We start from the raw sequence: 18,404 nt of genomic DNA on the forward strand, positions 1-18,404 counted from the left end.
TTAAACACAAAGAAGAAATTAAACACTTGTTATTTGTTGCAGTATCGTAACAGTACCATGTTTAAAGCCATGTTCAAGTCTAGCCATCAATCAATGTCATCTGATAGTGATTTGGCGTTGATATAATATGATAATGAGCTAACGCTATAGCATGATGCATATTACATGTATTAGGCATCTAACGACGGGCTGCGTGCTTGCTTGTGCGTTGGGTTCGGTTTGGCGGCAATTTATGATGAAAAAACTCATCGCATACTCGTCAATCGATCCGTTGTGAATTAAACAGGTGGAGATACGAACAAATTAGTGAAAGATAATAGTGTGTAATAAATGTATAGTATTTTCAAAGCAAACCAGGAAGGGTTAGCCAATGTGTGTAAATACTAATACGTTTTTACTATATTGTGACTTATCTTTATCGTGATAAGCGCTGCGAATTAAGGATTAACCTCTTGTGTCGAATTGGATTTAGTATATAACAGAATGATAATGAGGAAGCTTCGCCTGCGGAAATTGTTCAACTACGGTGTGTTTGCAATATTAATAATGTTCGTAGTATCGCTCTATACCGTTGGAAGAGAGTTGCTAAAGAGGAATGGCGTTGATGATGGGGACGCTGACATGGGTTTCGAGCATGAGCTCGACGACTTCAGAAGACAAGACACGCTGCTCGGTAACCATGGCAACGTCGAGCGACTCGTAAACAAGGCACCTCGCCACAATGCGGAGGACCTAGAAATGAAGCCGAACGTGCTCGACGAACACATGGGTCGACTTCACGAGATGCGTGCTATCAAAGACGATATGAATCCCAAGGAAGGGGGGATGGACGACCCCTTGATTGATGAACAGTTGATGTTACTTAACAATCCACCAAAAGTTGCTAAGCATGATGAATTAGTGAGAGTTGAGCTGAAGGAAAAGGCAAAGTCTGGTGTCAACCCGCAGTCACCTGACAATCGACCAGGTGATGTCGTCCGTTTGAACATCACCAATGTTATGGATGCGGAAAAGCAAAGTCTTCGCAAGCATCTAGCTCCAGACCTTCTCAAACCTCCAGGAAAGAACATATCAGTTCAGGATCAGAATGGGAAAGACTCAACAGAGATTGTTATTATAATGGTTGATCACGATAAGTTTAAATCTGAAATAGGTAAATGGCAGATAACAAAAATTAAAAATACGATACTCGGGGTTTTTTTTCAGGGATCGAAAAGGCACATTTTTTATGTGCTGTGATGGATCCCCCCCGCGCGCCATGATTTTTAAGTAATCGAAAGCATGGGATGAGAACAAAGGCGAAAAATAGACAAATGTGACGAAATAAGTGGGATGATGTGTACCTATATACACACTGGAATACAGATGGGGCCCATGCCTCCACCTTAATTTTCAAGACCAAGAAAAAGTAAAAGAGAAAAGGGTGCAATATGATATATTTTTTTGAATAGTATGCCAAAATCTATCACAAAACCAGAGTTTTGTCTTAAAAATGTCTAAAATGTTGCTCGCTCGCGGCTTTTCAAAATGTTGCCCCATTCGCCATGTCCGACCCCCTTTTTTTTGGCTCAGTAAGCCACTTTTTACACATAACCCCTAATGTTTTTTATTTGAAGAAGAACAAAAAATTGTCACATTAAGTTCACCTTGCGCCCCCCCCCCATAATACTCTAGAACCATTTCGTCGAGCTATGCGAGGTATTAATATCATTTAAGTATGATTACTTAGTGAATTATTTATCAACTATGGTGGAGACAGATTGTAAAAGAATTTCATATGTGATGTACGACAAAATAACGATGAATCGAATGAGGGGACTGGGGTAAAAAACACAACTCATTTTATATATAGTGTGCATGTGTTAATTTTGTTTATTACAATGGGGCGGAAGTAATCTCTAATGTAAATGATAAAAAAGGGCTTTCACCTCTAAACCCTTTGAAATCCTCTTTTCTCCCCGATCTTTTGATCTGCACTTTTCATAGCTCTCACCTCATTTACATGGAGATGCAGCAGAGCCATAATTCTCTGTCTTTTATAAGAACGGAAAACAATTAAGGCGACGCTGCACAACAGGGCTTTATTCTTTATTATATCCATTTTAACTGTAGTTCTATTTAGGAGTGCCTCACTGCAACTAGATGATATTCCCAATACCATCTATACCATTTATACATAATTAATCATATTGGCTTTATTTGGTTGCCATGGCAATACGTGAATAATGGACACGCCGAAACGACCTATACACATGTATGTGCAATGCAAACAAATCTATAGGCCATTGTTAGCAAAAGGTTCGGGGAAATCATAAAGCACTAAAATGCTAGCAGACAATAATACTTAGTACACGTGAAAGTGGTTTTGGCGATAAAACGTACATGTGGTGTATTATCCATTCTAAACCCCCAAAATTCAATTTCATTCTTTTTTATCAAATTTAGACGCAGACAAAAGATTATGATCTGAATTAACAACAGTTAAATAAATGGGATGTAATATATTCTAGTCTAATAATTTTTAGTTGACCATGCATGCATGACGGTCTTTATGATCGGATAGGTTTGAATGGGCGGCGGCCTCTGAAAAACAAGATCATTCCAACATGATAAATAAACCACTTCACAACAAAAAAAAATAGATCAAATTATATAGAGGACTCTTGATAGTGTGTTGGGGGAGGGTGGGGAGGATGTGCATTTATGTGTGTGTGTGTAATTGAGTTTTTTTCAGACGGATCGTATCAATCAGATATATTTTTTAACGTCAGGGGCCGCCTTTTAAAGTCACTATTAGAAAGACATGACAAGGGCTTGGACCTCGAACCTCTGCATCAATTTGTAACTTCCCCTCATAGCTTGTATTACTGACAGGCGCACGCCATAACGCGTTGCAACATCCAGCTCATAGAAATATTTTTTCGACATGTTCGAGGCCCTACTCAGTTCAAGATATTTTACTCATAATACTGACAGGTATTTTCATGCCAGTTGTCTGAAAAAAAGTTATGTTACCGTCTGCATATCGTATGTGTATAGAATTTGTCCTTTGTCCATCATGTCCATATGGTTTATATCAACGCAGTCGATAATTCGTGGCCCAACGTTTTCGAGAGATTTGATATTTATTTTGTAAAGTTCATTGCTTCTCCTTTTTAGTGCTGTACAAACGTTCTTCTCAAATGTTTATTCCCTCAGTTCCCCATATTTTAAAGTGTCTGTATAATTATTTGTTTAATGAAAGAAAAATGCAAATATTTCAGGCGAAACTGTTTTTTTTCGCCCCTTTTTTGAAAAAAGAAATCGGGAAAATTATGATGATGAACAAATAGAATGGGTGGTATTGGTCTTGCACTAATTAACCATTGAATAAAGAATTATAAAAATACTTTTTAAGAAATCAGTTAATATTATGGTGGCCCCAAAACAGATCGTCTAGAGAGAGCTTTGATCCCGCCAATCCTCCAGGCGAGACCTGAGTAAATTCATTCTAAAAGACGATAATAATCCTTTTTAAAACTCATGTAATATTATGTTTTGGCCCCAAAACAGACCGTCTATGGAGATCTTTGATCCCGCCAATCCTCCGGGCGAGACCTGAATAAATTCATTCTAAAAAATGATAATATAAATAACTCCCTTTTTAAAATTCATGTAGTTATTTTTCGCCCCAAAACAGATCGTCCAGAGAGAGCGTTCGACCCCGCCAACCCGCTTGGTGAGATGGGTAAACCTGTCGTGTTTGAAGGAGAGATGAAGAAACTAGCTGATGTACTCTACCCTCGTAATGCATTCAATCTCTTAGCCAGCGATAGGATTGCATTCAACAGGACACTGCCTGACGTCAGACCTAAACAGTAAGTTTGAATCGGAATTGGATTTGATTTCAACGATATTTTTAAATCAAGTTCCGATAAAAAATTTATGTTTTATGCGGTCTCCATAACTGTATAATGATTCACCTTCATCGAATTTAAGAAGTATAAAAAGAAATGGATAAAGAAATGAATAATAGATAAAAGATGTAGAAATTAAAGGGATGGTCCAGGCTGCAGATATCTATATCTCAATAAATATAGTAAAATTCACAAAGCAAAATTCTAAAAATTTTGCATTTTTCCAGTGAAACAGTTCGAGGCATGTATTTATGAATATTCATTAGGTGGGTTGATAATGTCATATCCCCGCATGTTCTTTTGTATTTATTATATGAAATTAGGTTTATTCAAAAATTTTCTACCAAGAACTAAAACAATCGGATTTACAACTGATAAAATGAATTAGATATCTATTGCCGCAACTTATTTCATCATAATGGAGACACATCATTTACACATGTATGAAAAATGAAACATTCATAATTCCATGTAATAACATAAGAAAGGATGACATCATCAACCCATCTAATGAATATTCTTGACGATGTGCACATAACTGTTTTCACAAAATATTGGTAAATTCAATAACATCGTTATTTGTTGTCCGATTTTGATGAAATTTTCAGCATTTTGCTATGAATTTTACCCTATTTATTGAAATAAAAATATCTTCAGCTCGGACCATCCTTTTAATGAAAATAATATGAATTAAAACAGTAAAACCCAAAATGTGAAAATAAATATTATAAAAATAGAATGTATCGAGAGAGAATATATTTACATAGAGAAGAAGAAGAAACAAAAGAAGGAGAAGAAGGACAAAGAGAAGAAGAAAGAGGAGAAGAAAACAGAATAAGAAGAAGGAAGGAAAGAAAGAAAGAAAAAAAGAGAGAAAGAAAGAAAGAAAAAGAAGGAGGAGGAATAGGAGGAGAAGAGAATAGGAGTAGTGTACGCTGTGGTGCAAATAAGACCAGAATCGAGTAATTAATCGATTAGAAAGTTTCCTGTAATATTTAGAGTAAACTGTTAGGTCCTATGGATCAAATATTTAAACCATCTGTTTATTCCATTGATTATGTCTAATGGTGACGTGACAAGCTGATTGCTGGCGAATACAAATAAAAACCCTTTTTCCAATGTGACACCAACGACATGTTTCCAAAGGTGAATACCCAATCACCCCCAAAATATTCTAAATGTATTAATCTATATATTTGTTTATTCATTCATTTCAAAATCTGTATTTGAATTCAAGTAAACTGAGCTAAACATGAATTGAATCACAAACTATAAAAAGCAGAATATATATTTATTATTGATATCACCGATCTCTGCCATTGATGATGGTTGGATGGAGTTAGAAGAGGGGCGAAACATCGGAATTATGTCCGCGGGCATTTTGGGTGTTGTCGAAACTGCAACGGGGCGGATTCAAGAACACAGTAAAGGTATTGAAAATTCCCGTCAAACGACAAAGAACAGCTAGGAGGTCTTTGTCAAAAGTTGGTGAACCGGAACATCGGTTACGTCCCAGATTTCTGAGTTACACGAAACATTGTAAATATAATCATTTGTCCGGCGTCCAGGGGGCGTTTCATGAAAGGACTTGTCGGACGTTTTATCCGACAAGTCCCATTTTATCTGACAGTTACCATAGTAACAGCACCTCTCAGCCAATCACCATCAGAGGAAGATGTCAGATCTGAAAATTTATCGGATGAAAATGTTGATGAAACGCTCCCCTGGACTTGGGCAAAACTGCTGTTTTGATTCACCTTTTTTCTACAAAGACTTCTTAAGGTTGCTCTTTGTCTTGAACTTATGCATTTTGCAATAGATTTTCTATGTTCTGAAATCCGTCATGCCTCCTGGAAGCAAAAAATTCTTTCATGAGTGACCCAGAGGGTGTTTATGTGTTTGCATTAAAATAGGGTGGAAATACACGTTTTTTCTTCTCCATTTATCTCTTCTTTCAGATGCAAGTCTGTTGTGTTCCCCGATGGTCTACCGACGACCAGCGTTATCATCATCTTCCATAACGAAGCATTCAGTGCGTTACTCCGTACAGTTCACAGCGTTGTCAACCGGTCACCAAGGCATCTTCTCAAGGAGGTCATTCTGGTCGATGATGCCAGCACTCAGGGTAATAAGGAGTTTTAAAAACACGATGAGAGACAGAGTGGACGGAAGGTTCAGATAAAAGTCGATCTGCGCATGCCCGAACATTAATTTAAGAGGGTTGAGCATGCGCACAGAGATTTGATTGTATCCCCGTCCTCTTTTTGTTCCGTCAATGTTTTGAAAGGATTGAAAGGTCCAGTCAAGACCTTTTTCAGCCGCAAGAGATTTTTTTAAAGATGTGTATCTTAAAAAATGGCATTAGTACATTTTGAAGGTCTTATTCGATATAAATAATCTGTAGAAACCAGGGCCCCCTTATTGTTAAAAAAATAATATTTTTATTTTTGTTAATATATTAAATCTCCAATGCTATTTGTGACCCGTTTAAAGTTTTTCATTCAGTGACGACAAGTTATAAGAAATCAGGACCCGCTCTGAATGAAGGGTTGTTATTACATTGGCAGGGTTGATGGACACCCGGCGTTTAAGAGAAGGCAACCTTCTAGAGGATGGTTAGGAGACCAAACATTCATCAACCCAACAGAATACCCTAGAACGCTTCCGCACTCCTTGTTCCTGGTGTTTCATGACATGTTTTATATAACGTTGGTTCTGTTAAAAATTGCCTTGGATCTTTTAGTTCAAGAGTATGCAATCTCCTCGAGAGCTGTTAAGGAAACAATGAAAATGTGCATCCATCCTACGGAAGAACGCTACCACACTCCGTGTTCTTGGTTTTCAAAACATTGTTTAAAAGGAAATACTGTCTGTTGGTTCTGTAGACAGAACATGATGATGCAGGGCAAGTGCATTGAATATTTTCGTAGAATGTGAGCAAAGGGAAAAATCAAGCTGCATTCATTTGACTTCATGTTTGAAGCCGGGGACGAGTAATGAGCTAAAATAAACCTACATCTGTTAACCAGCTGGTCAAATAGTAGAACACATGAATCCTAAGTGTTCGAAGCTCTAATATCATTATAGCATCGTAGGTCGGCAACTGTTCGCTGTCCCTTTTAATGATTTTTCATCGATTGCCAAATGTGCAGTGCCTTTCATGATCAAACACAAGCTTTTGTCATTTAATTTCCTTTTAACTACAAAAACAAAAATCTCGCGAAAAAAATGTACGTGTCCCTACGCAATACATTTTGGAGAAAAATGTACAGAAGTGATCAAAACAGACTAAAATATTGATTTTTTTTATTGTAAATTGTATGTAATAGAACACTGAAGATTTTTTTTTTTAATTAAACACTATGGAAGTGCAATAATATTTTGAACCAGGGTCCATGGAATGAAAGATTCATACAATTTAATATTCAGTGTTCTATTCCTAACAACAACAAATACATGAAATGAGCTTTATAATTATATTGTAACAAATAACGGGCCGTTGTACTGTTTTGAAAAGGGGAAAGTGATACAAAAAAGTTAACGGGCTGCAGAAATCACAATCAGATGTTAAGTTTTTGCCCACATGTACGAAAAAATGGAGTCTGAAAGTAAAATGAGCATACTATATTCATCCTTATTTGCAGATCATTTAAAAAGGAAACTTGATGATTACCTTTCGCGCCATTTTCGATCGTCTGCTCTGGTACGTTTGGAACGATTACCGATACGCTCGGGGTTAATAAGAGCGCGTATACACGGTGCATTGGCTGCCACTGGTGATGTGCTGACTTTTCTTGACTCTCATTGTGAAACTACGGATGGATGGCTAGAACCTCTTCTAGCTGTAATCGCTAAAGACAGGTTCGTTTTGGGTATTTTAAACAGCATTTTAACATCTATTTTAGGTCTGACCAAAAAGAAATTATTCAAACGGTCAAACATTTAATTTTGTCTGAAGAAGACAGCAATATATAGACATTCTACTTTGATCGATGAACAGGCTTAGTCCTACGACATCGTTGGAGTAAACTAAACCAAACTAAACTATTTACATTACATTGCAATCAATATTGTTGTTTCCAAAGTGGTATGAATCTTTATCATTCACAAGTAATATATCTTTATGATGATTTCCTTCGGTTAGAATGAAGCAATTTAATGCTAGGTTTTGAAATAAAGGCAATCAAGTCTTCTTTGTTCAATATTAGTTTACTACTTTGAATGTTGATCACTCATCTTCTTTACGTGCGAGAGATTAGCATATTTAATGTACCTCCGTGAATATATAATAGCAAACAGAAACATCAGGAAGAATTTGTTTCTATTTTACTATGTTTTCTTCAAACTGCAAAATACTGCCGCTCGCATCGTTTCTCTATCCACCAGGCGCACTCGCATTACTCCTATTTTAAGATCCTTACATTGGCTCCCTGTAAAACTGCGTATTATGTTCATATTTTGTTGTTAACTTTCCACTGCGTTCATGGCTCATCTCCCCAGTACCTTATTTCACTGATCAAAAGTTATACCCCTTCAAGATCCTTACGTTCCTTCTTTTTTAATTCTCTTGTTACCCCCAAACTTTCCAAACCTCGGGTGAAAGATCATTTGTTTACTCATCCTCTAAGCTATGGAATAGCCTCCCTCAAAACATCAAACAGTGCTTGACCTCTGAAACTTTCAAACATTAGGGGAAGGCGGGGTAAGTTGAGCATAGGGGCAAGTTGAGCCACCAGCCCCAGGCCAATAATGAATGAGTCAGACATTGTGGTGGTGTCATGTATTGATGACCCATAGCATAACCCCTAACCCCACCACATTGTTTTCAACTTTGAAACAAAAAGTAGCTTTTTAGAGGGAAAAACATGAATTTCAGCCAAAAAAGTAAAAAAGAGTGTGAAATAGATAAGTGCTTTATAAACACATTTGTCTTTAAATATAATAAAGACATGATAACAACATTATTAGTCCAGGTATGGATCTTCATTCGTGTCATAGTCTTTTATATGATGGATGCATAATAAATGTGTGGATTCAAAATTATCGCACTAAGTTCGGACTGGGGTAAGTTGAGCCAAACAGCATGGGGCAAGTTGAGCCATGGTAATTCCTATGGTAATGTATCTTAAAAAACAAACAAACCATAAAAATCGATTGAAATGCTGGCTGAAAGGAGCAAATTTACATGACTGCTCTTTTCCTTTTAAAGGATGTTAGTATTTATAGATAATTAGCAAGTGAAAAGACTTTAAACAAAAAATTAACATGCTGGTTCTCCCCTCATACATTTTGTACATAGTTTTTGTGGCTCAACTTACCCCAGAAGGTGGCTCAAACTTACCCCATATATGGGGCAAGTTGAGCCATTTGACATCGTTTTTTCAAAGGTCACGATGACTTTCAGTGTGGGGATAGAAAGTTATATATAGGTGGAAAATATTTCAGAAGAATTAAATTTCAAGGCAAGGTACTTATTTCGACAAGATTATTAATCATATCAATTCGAACATGCAAAAAGCAAAAACAGTCACAACTTACCCCGCCTTCCCCTACCTCAAAACATTTCTGTTCAATTCTTCTTAATTTCCTAAAAAGCGCATTGAGCACTCTACGGTGTGGATTTGGCGCGATATTAGTCTAATTATTATATTTACTATTATTTTCAATATTCATGTTCACCATGTATATACATTGTAAAGATCTTCTGTTATCCTTGTTGTTTATAGGAGAAACGTTGTGACCCCTACAATAGATGTTATAAACGACAGGGACTTTGCATTTCAAGGACATGACGATCTTCCTTATGTAAGATATTCTTTCTTTCACTTAGATAAAATGTATGAAATAAACTTGGATATAGCCTTCCTGCGTAACTTTACTAAAAAAAAAGATTTATGAAACACCCACACCAGGGGAGCGTTTCATCAATATTTTCATCTGACAAGTTGTCAGATCTGACATCCTTCCATGATTTTGATTGGCTGAGAGGCACTCTTCCTATGGTAACTGTCGGATAAATGGGACTTGTCGGATAAAACGTCCGACAAGTCCTTTCATGAAACGCCCCCCTGGGTTCCTTTGTTTCCATAGGACTGTCTACCCTATCTACACCCCCCCCCGGGGGAGTCCCCCCCCCATATCTCAGTAATGTCACACCATTATATCTACCTCTCTTCCCCTCTATGTATCTCACTTTCTCTCCCACTCCCCCCCCCCCCCTCCCCGTTCTTTGTATCTGTTGTTTTGCTTCCCCTCTGCCTCCTGTTTTACTATTTTCATGCTGTCATGTTGTTTTTTTTTCATTGCAAATTCAGTTTAGTCTTTTTCTCTGTCTCGTATTCTCTACCCCATATTCCCCCTTTTTAAAGTTGCCTCATTCCTATGCAGCGCATCCCCCGACAAAAGTCCCTCTTATACGCAGCTAAATTACTTCAAAAAATGAAAAATTTTCCCTTGTAGAGTTCCTTTTTTCGCAAGATGTACTTGTGTATTCCCCCTTTAATTTTCAGCTTATTTTCTCATCCATCATTCACATTTTCTTTCCTAGTTGGTGCTATGATTCTCCATATCAATCATAAAACAGACTTAATTTTTTTATGTTACTTGTCCTTCTGAATATGCCCAAGTTTATGATTTGATGAGCCTGCATATGACTAGAAAAATGTCCCTGCTCAGATCCTGGATGAGCAGAAATTCACCACTGTTACGTAAGAGAGTGTGTATTCAAAACCGCTAAAGCACGACTAATGAAATTTTCATAGAAGTTAGATGATGAAATGAGCTTTTTACTCATGAACATTTATTTGAGAAAACTACCACATTTTATAATTGATTCAGATATATGTCAGAGGGACAATTTGGGGGGACTCGCTATATATTCTTCACTGTTTGCACTTCTCTCAAAATTTTATTGCTTTACAAGTCAGGTATCCAAAATGATGTACTCTCTATTTCATTTTTATCAAGGTGGGCAGTTTCGATTGGTCGATGTATTTCCGATGGACTCCGATACAAAGAATGGATTTAGAACAAGCGAAGCAAGACCCAACCCTGCCCATCAGAACGCCGACAATGGCGGGGGGACTGTTTTCGATTGATAAGGGATACTTCATGGATATAGGCATGTATGATCCGGGACTGCAGACATGGGGCGCCGAGAACTTGGAACTTTCTTTCAAGGTAATCCTCTTTCTCTTAAAACATCTAGGCCCGTATTCTGAAGTCAGGTTTAACTTAAACTCAGGTTTAAAGTTGTTGTTTATGTATGGGAAGCCAAAAGTATCAATTTTTTTATGAAGTTGTATGTTTCTTATGTTTACTGTGCTCTTTCCTGATTTATCGATGGTGAAGACAATCATCTATTTATACTTCCTAGACAATTATGAATGATTTGAGAGCCAAATGAGCTGAAGTATGATATATCTATACTGTTAGTGATTTATGTAACAATTGGCTATCCATACTTACACCACAACTTTAAACCTGATTTTAAGTTAACCTGCTATCAGAATATGGGCCTTATACTCTAGTTGATGAATTCATTTGTGAGTGTTGGCAAGGCAAGAATGATCTTTTGAGGTTCTTGTCCTCCGCTCGCTGCCGTTCTTAAATCTCAAAACCGATCAATGACAATGTAGGTAGCATATATAATTAGTGTTACTTAATTGCAACTATACATAATGAAAATGTAAAGCGTTTGTTTGTTTGTTTTGTATTGTATGTTGTGTATTTCCCCGAATGAAATAATGATGATAATAATATGAATAATGTTGATAATATTAATAATAATAAAGTAAAATAAAGTTTTTAGTTGCACTTGAATTTACTTGGTGCTTTGTGTTCGAGCAAGGTAACTCAAGGAAATAATTGGATTTGATCCTGGTCAGAGGAATAATAATTGTAGCAGTAATAATGATAATGATCATGATGATGATAATGATGATTAGCGTAATGATAATAGCGAAAATGATGATGAGAATAATGATCATGATAAAAATGATGATGGTGATAATGATAATAACAATGATGATAATAATAACAATTGTGATGATGATGATGGTGATAATGATGATGATGATGATGGTGATGATGATGATGGTGATGATGATGATGATGATGGTGATGATGGTGATGATGATGGTGATGATGATGATGATGATGAGAATAATGATCATAATAAAATGATGATGATGATAATAATAATAACAATGATGAAAATAATAACAATTATGATGATGATGATGGTGATGATGATGATGATGGTGATGATGATGGTGATGATGATGATGATGATAATGATGATGATGATGATCAAGATGGTAAGGCTGAAGGTTAAAACAATAAGTCATAAGATAAGATGTTTGGGGGAGGATTTCCTCTTTTCTCTGGATGCAAGAAAAATACCCAATCTAAGTTAGATATGAACAGACTGCAATCACTGTGTGACTATAGAACCGTTTTGGAAGTGTAGCTGGACGGCTAACCATACATAAATCAAAATAGGTTGGTATTGGCTATGTTTTTGTACATTTTTTTAACAAGTGCACACCTAGTTACCAATAATGCATATAGCATTCCTATTTATTTGAAAGCAGGATAAAAGAGCATTACAGATTAAGTGCCTTGCTCACGTGCATACGAGATGAGGATGATGATGAAGAAGAAGATGATGAAGATGGTAATGATGGTAAAACAACAAGACATAAGATTTGATATTAGTACTGAAGAAATGTGGACTGACGCCCCCTACCCACCCACCCCACCCCAGTTGTGCAGAGTCCTATACGACGTAAATAGACCTACCGACATACCACCGGGACGTGATAAATACTGATTATGCACGAACTAGGATCGTTATTTCAGTTCAACATAATGCAGATTATTCCTCGATCAAAGATGTGTTTTGTGATTTTTGAGGACACGGGGGAGGGGGTAAATTACTTATGGAAACTTATACTCTAATAATGTTGGCCTAATGAAATTTGAAGAGTATACCTGTTAGATGGACACTAAAATATTTTTGGGGAGGCAGGGCAAAGTATGCATATTATTGGCATGAAATGAAAATTCTAGTTCGTGCATATAAAAGGATTGTACATAGTAAAACATTCATCCCGTCTTCGCGCCTGCCTGTATTATAATCATTTTACATCTACTTTAGATTGCCGTACATTATATATTCACAGGGAAAGGGGCGCTGTTAGAGTTCTCTCCGTCTTTTATATACATGTATCAGTTTGGTGTCGTGGGGTTATACTCGTATACACTGAATTAATTTCACAATTTTATTGTTGTGTAAACACAGACGTGGATGTGCGGTGGGTCGTTATACACCATGTCCTGTTCACACGTGGGTCATATCTTCCGGAAGTACGCCCCCTACACCCACGCCTCGGGTCATTTAAATCGCAACACCAAGCGCATCGTGGAAGTCTGGCTAGATGGAGCAAGGCCTCTTTTTTACAAGTTGAATCCAGGCGTTGCGAGCGTGGACGCTGGGGACATTCGGGAGCAGATCGGTCTCCGCAAGAAATTGGAATGCAAATCGTTTCAATGGTACCTGGACAATGTCTTCCCCGAGTCACCGTGGCCGAGAGAGGGCAGTATATTTGGTTTTGTAAGTACTTGCCCCCCCCCCTCCCCCACCCCAAAGAAATTGCAGATTGTTTTGAATGCTATACAGTCATACCAACGATACCGACCGAAGATCTGCCATTCGAAAGTTTCGGTGATGTGACTGTTTCATAAAGCAGTAGTCTAACTTGAAATTGATATAGATTGCATGTAGAAAAGAGGAAATTAAGCAAATTAGATTGTCATTGAAATTCGATGGAAATAACAGATTATAAAGATGTAATTTAAATTGAACTTAAGATACATTGTCCGACGTCACGGTTCTTTAGTAATGTATTATGGAATTGCAATAATTCTTTGCAATGTCCTTTTCAAATGGAAAAAACAGGGTTGACTTAACAACTTGGCTGTCGCTTATCTTATTCTTCAATTTGAGGTTTTTCTTGTATCCTACCGAAAATGATTTAATTCATTTTTTCTCTCTTGCTCAGTTTGCAATCAGAAACGTCATTAATCTATTGCTATTGTTATTTATGATATCTTTTCTTTTTTTAAGGTTTTGTGCAAGTTTTAGAAATGGCTTATTTAACTTTGTCAGTCCATAACGCATTGCATATAATCTCCAATTTTATGTTATTTTTTCTGTATTTACAGATTCGGAATCCAGACCATAAAGTTTGTCTTAAAAGCCAACAGGATAAGAAAGTCGTAGCAAAACCATGTGGACAAATTAATCAAATGCGAGTGGGTAGAAAAAATTCCTTTACCACTTTCTTTTAATAGATAATGTAATTTTGTATTATTGCCATCTCTATCATCACCGTTTGTTACTGCTAGTATCGTTATTATTACTATCACGATTGTCCGTCGTGAAATTATCACAATCGTCATAGTTGTTATCATCATTATCATAACCATCGTCATCACCATTCAAAGAAAGCCCTTTTGAGATCACCATAATGGGTATGGAAGTGTTTTGTTTTTATACCGCAATGTGAACTTGGTAACCGTTTTTACTCATTTGATTTATTTTTTGATCACTGTCAATTTCATCATCATTTTAACCTCAAAAATATTGTTTTCAATTCTAGTATTATCATCAGTAGTATTAATAGTAGTGGTTTATTATTGCATTTGTTGTGGAAGGCATATAATAGAAGTAGTAGTAGTAGTAGTAGAAGCAGCAGCAGCAGAAATAGCAGTAGTAGTAGTAGTAGTAGTAGTAGTAGTAGTAGTAGTAGTAGTAGTAGTAGTAGTAGTAGTAGTAGTAGTAGTAGTAGTAGTAGTAGTAGTAGTAGTAGTAGTAGTAGTAGTAGTAGTAGTAGTAGTAGTTGTAGCAGTAGTGATAGTGGTAGTGGTAGTAGTAGTAGTAGTAGTAGTAGTGGTAGTGGTAGTGGAAGTGATAGTGGTAGTATTAGTAGTAGTAGTAGTAGAAGTAGTAGTAGTAGTAGTAGTAGTAGTAGTAGTAGTAGTAGTAGTAGTAGTAGTAGTAGTAGTAGTAGTAGTAGTAGTAGTAGTAGTAGTATAGTAGTAGAAGTAGTAGTAGTTGATGTTGTTTCTGCCACTGTAGTAGTAGTATAGTAAGTACTAATTAGTAATAGCAGAAGTAGTAGTATAGTAGTGGCAGTAGTAGTAGTAGTAGTCGTAGCAGTAGTGATAGTGGTAGTGATAGTAGTAGTAGTAGTGGTAGTGGTAGTGGAAGTGATAGTGGTAGTATTAGTAGTAGTAGTAGTAGTAGTAGTAGAAGTAGTAGTAGTAGTAGTAGTTGTAGTTGTAGCAGTAGTGATAGTGGTAGTGGTAGTAGTAGTAGTGGTAGTGGTAGTGGTAGTGGTAGTGGAAGTATAGTCTAGTATTATCATCAGTAGTATTAATAGTAGTGGTTTATTATTGCATTTGTTGTGGAAGGCATATAATAGAAGTAGTAGTAGTAGTAGTAGAAGCAGCAGCAGCAGAAATAGCAGCAGTAGTAGTAGTAGTAGTAGTAGTAGTAGTAGTAGTAGTAGTAGTAGTAGTAGTAGTAGTAGTAGTAGTAGTAGTAGTAGTAGTATAGTAGTAGAAGTAGTAGTAGTTGATGTTGTTTCTGCCACTGTAGTAGTAGTATAGTAAGTACTAATTAGTAATAGCAGAAGTAGTAGTATAGTAGTGGCAGTAGTAGTAGTAGTAGTCGTAGCAGTAGTGATAGTGGTAGTGATAGTAGTAGTAGTAGTAGTAGTAGTAGTAGTAGTAGTAGTAGTAGTAGTAGTAGTAGTAGTAGTAGTAGTAGTAGTAGTAGTAGTAGTAGTAGTAGTATAGTAGTAGAAGTAGTAGTAGTTGATGTTGTTTCTGCCACTGTAGTAGTAGTATAGTAAGTACTAATTAGTAATAGCAGAAGTAGTAGTATAGTAGTGGCAGTAGTAGTAGTAGTAGTCGTAGCAGTAGTGATAGTGGTAGTGATAGTAGTAGTAGTAGTAGTGGTAGTGGTAGTGGAAGTGATAGTGGTAGTATTAGTAGTAGTAGTAGTAGTAGTAGTAGTAGTAGTAGTAGTAGTAGTAGTAGTAGTAGTAGTAGTAGTAGTAGTAGTAGTAGTAGAGGTAGTAGAAGTAGTAGTAGTTGATGTTGTTTCTGCCACTGCTGCTGTAGATGCTGCTGTCGTTGTTTTTTTTTTGGGGGGGGGTGCGTGTATGGTAATAAATGCAGTCATAATCACTACTACCATTCTAATTTTCAATGTTATCTTTATTTCTGCATGTCTATCTGTAATTCAGTCCATGTATTTTGTGAGTTATTCATTTCAAAATATGAAAGTGGATTTTAACAATATGTTCACTTCTGTCGCAGCTATGGGAGTACACAAAGCTGAATGAGATAAGACAAGATGTACAGTGCCTCGACTTTACGGGACAGGGTGAATTAGCTTTATATGGATGTCATAGAGGACAGGGTAATCAATTATGGAACTGGAACAATTCGGTAAGTTGTCTGCATTTTTCTTTTCTTAAATGTATTTAATGTTTTATTGATTTCCATTTTTCATTGTATTAAATAATTATGTATTTTCTCTTTATTTATTCATTTATTTATTCATTCATTTCTAAATAACTCTATTCATATATTCATTCATAGTTTATTTTATCTGTATATCTATCCATCCATCCATCTATCCATCCATCTACCTACCTACCTATCTATCTATCTTTCTATCTATCTATCTATCTATCTTTCTATCTATCTATCTATTGATCGATCGGATCGTTATCTATCTCTTTATTCATCCAATCATTCATATTTCATTGATTTAATGTATGTATATTTTTTATTGATTTATTCATACATTCAGGTTCACATTTACTCATTTATTTATATATTTTCTGATTTATTTATGAACACGTGTTCATCTATTTATTTATTTATTATTAATTATTTTTTTTTTAATTTAATTTATTAACCCATTCTTTTTTATTCATTCATAAATACATGTATGTAGGGCATACATACATATATATTATGTACTTATTTAATTCTTTTATGTATTTATTCATACATATTTCTTATAAAGCAAAGAAGGTAGTCCCATTCAAGCCATATGCTCGCTTTTATAATGGAGTTTAACAATGCTGCCCCTTTTATGTCTCTGTTTTGTTTCTCAAGTTCACTTGATAGCCCATACATGTGTTATTACTCCAAACGTTAATCGTCTAATTTGATTTTGTTGGTAGTTGATATTTTACTCTTACCAAGTTTGTATTTGATCATTGACCTGCATGTTGAACATTGAAAAATTAATGACATGAATCTATAAAAAAAATCTACAGAATTAGATTTGTATATGATTTATTTATTTTCAACCACTTATGGAAAAAGTGAACAACATACACATTTATCATATTTATTGTGATAATATTATTAATTTCGTTATTGTTATTAATATTACTAATTTGTTTTCTGATCGTTATTATTATTCTAATACCACCACATTATCATTATACCGCCATCACCACCACTACCACTACCATCCTCATCAACCATTCCACCAACATCGCCACCATCATCATCACCACTACCATTACCAAGATCATTTACCATCACCATATCAATATCATCATCATCATCATCATCAACCATCACATCATCATCATCACCACCATCATCCTCATCATCGTATACCATCACATCACCATCATCACTCTCATCACCATCATCTTCAATATCATCATCATCATTATCATCATCATTATCATCATCATCATCATCATCACCATCATCATCATTATCATCATTAACATCACAACTATCATCATCACCAACAACCATAATCATCATCATCATCACATGATCACCATAATTTTTATCATCATCATTAGTTGGTCCTATTTTATTTCACTCTTCATTTTTCTTTGACCAACAGACGAAACAAATATCCCACGGTCTTCATGGAAAATGTCTTAGTATAGCTTCAACCGATAATAAGGGTACCACGAGTCTGGAGATGGCTCCTTGCTTAGATTCAAATCCCAACCAGCGTTGGGAAATGCCTCCACCATACAACCCAAAATTATGGGGTTAACAGCTAAAAAAAATGGTGCATTAAGCGAAGAACTAGGCCCAATAGCTATGCCCCCCCCCCATGAAAATAGATGAATAATAATGATAACAATTAAAGGAGAATGAAACCTTTGGAACAAGATAGCTTGTGTGAAAACAGAAAAATCAAAGAAACAGATCAACGAAAGTTGAGAAAATCGGACAAATAATGAGAAAGTTATGAACATTTGAATATTATGATCACTTACGCTATGGAGATCCTCAAATTGGAAATGTGACAAAGATGTGTCACTTGTGAACTACTCTACCCATTTACTTTAGTACATATTTCACTTAAATTGCCTCTTTTGTGTTCTTTTGTAAAGTAGGACATGTAATACAGATTTTTAAAGAATGCATCATGGATAAAGAGTT

At 35.9% G+C, this 18,404-nt stretch overlaps 1 protein-coding gene across 1 annotated transcript; it reads left to right on the forward strand.

Annotated features, from left to right (window-relative positions):
* Positions 1-546: 546 nt before the first annotated feature.
* On the forward strand, positions 547-18,062 carry LOC121426655 (polypeptide N-acetylgalactosaminyltransferase 1-like). Its single transcript, XM_041623026.1, has 10 exons — positions 547-1,153; positions 3,680-3,857; positions 5,855-6,021; positions 7,541-7,757; positions 9,623-9,701; positions 10,863-11,075; positions 13,201-13,512; positions 14,124-14,213; positions 16,287-16,418; positions 17,854-18,062. The coding sequence occupies exons 1-10, from the start codon at positions 547-549 to the stop codon at positions 18,010-18,012; spliced, it is 2,154 nt and encodes a 717-aa protein (XP_041478960.1). The 3' UTR covers positions 18,013-18,062.
* Positions 18,063-18,404: the final 342 nt, after the last annotated feature.

This window comes from Lytechinus variegatus, chromosome 13 (assembly GCF_018143015.1).
Source record: "Lytechinus variegatus isolate NC3 chromosome 13, Lvar_3.0, whole genome shotgun sequence".
In the NCBI taxonomy this organism is placed as follows: Eukaryota; Metazoa; Echinodermata; class Echinoidea; order Temnopleuroida; family Toxopneustidae; genus Lytechinus; species Lytechinus variegatus.

Coding starts and splice junctions, on each gene's coding strand:
- LOC121426655 (XM_041623026.1), top strand. CDS start 547: ATGTTCGTAGTATCGCTCTATACCGTTGGAAGAGAGTTGCTAAAGAGG. Junction 3,858..5,854: donor CCTGACGTCAGACCTAAACA/GTAAGTTTGAAT, acceptor CTCTTCTTTCAG/ATGCAAGTCTGTTGTGTTCC. Junction 7,758..9,622: donor GCTGTAATCGCTAAAGACAG/GTTCGTTTTGGG, acceptor TGTTGTTTATAG/GAGAAACGTTGTGACCCCTA.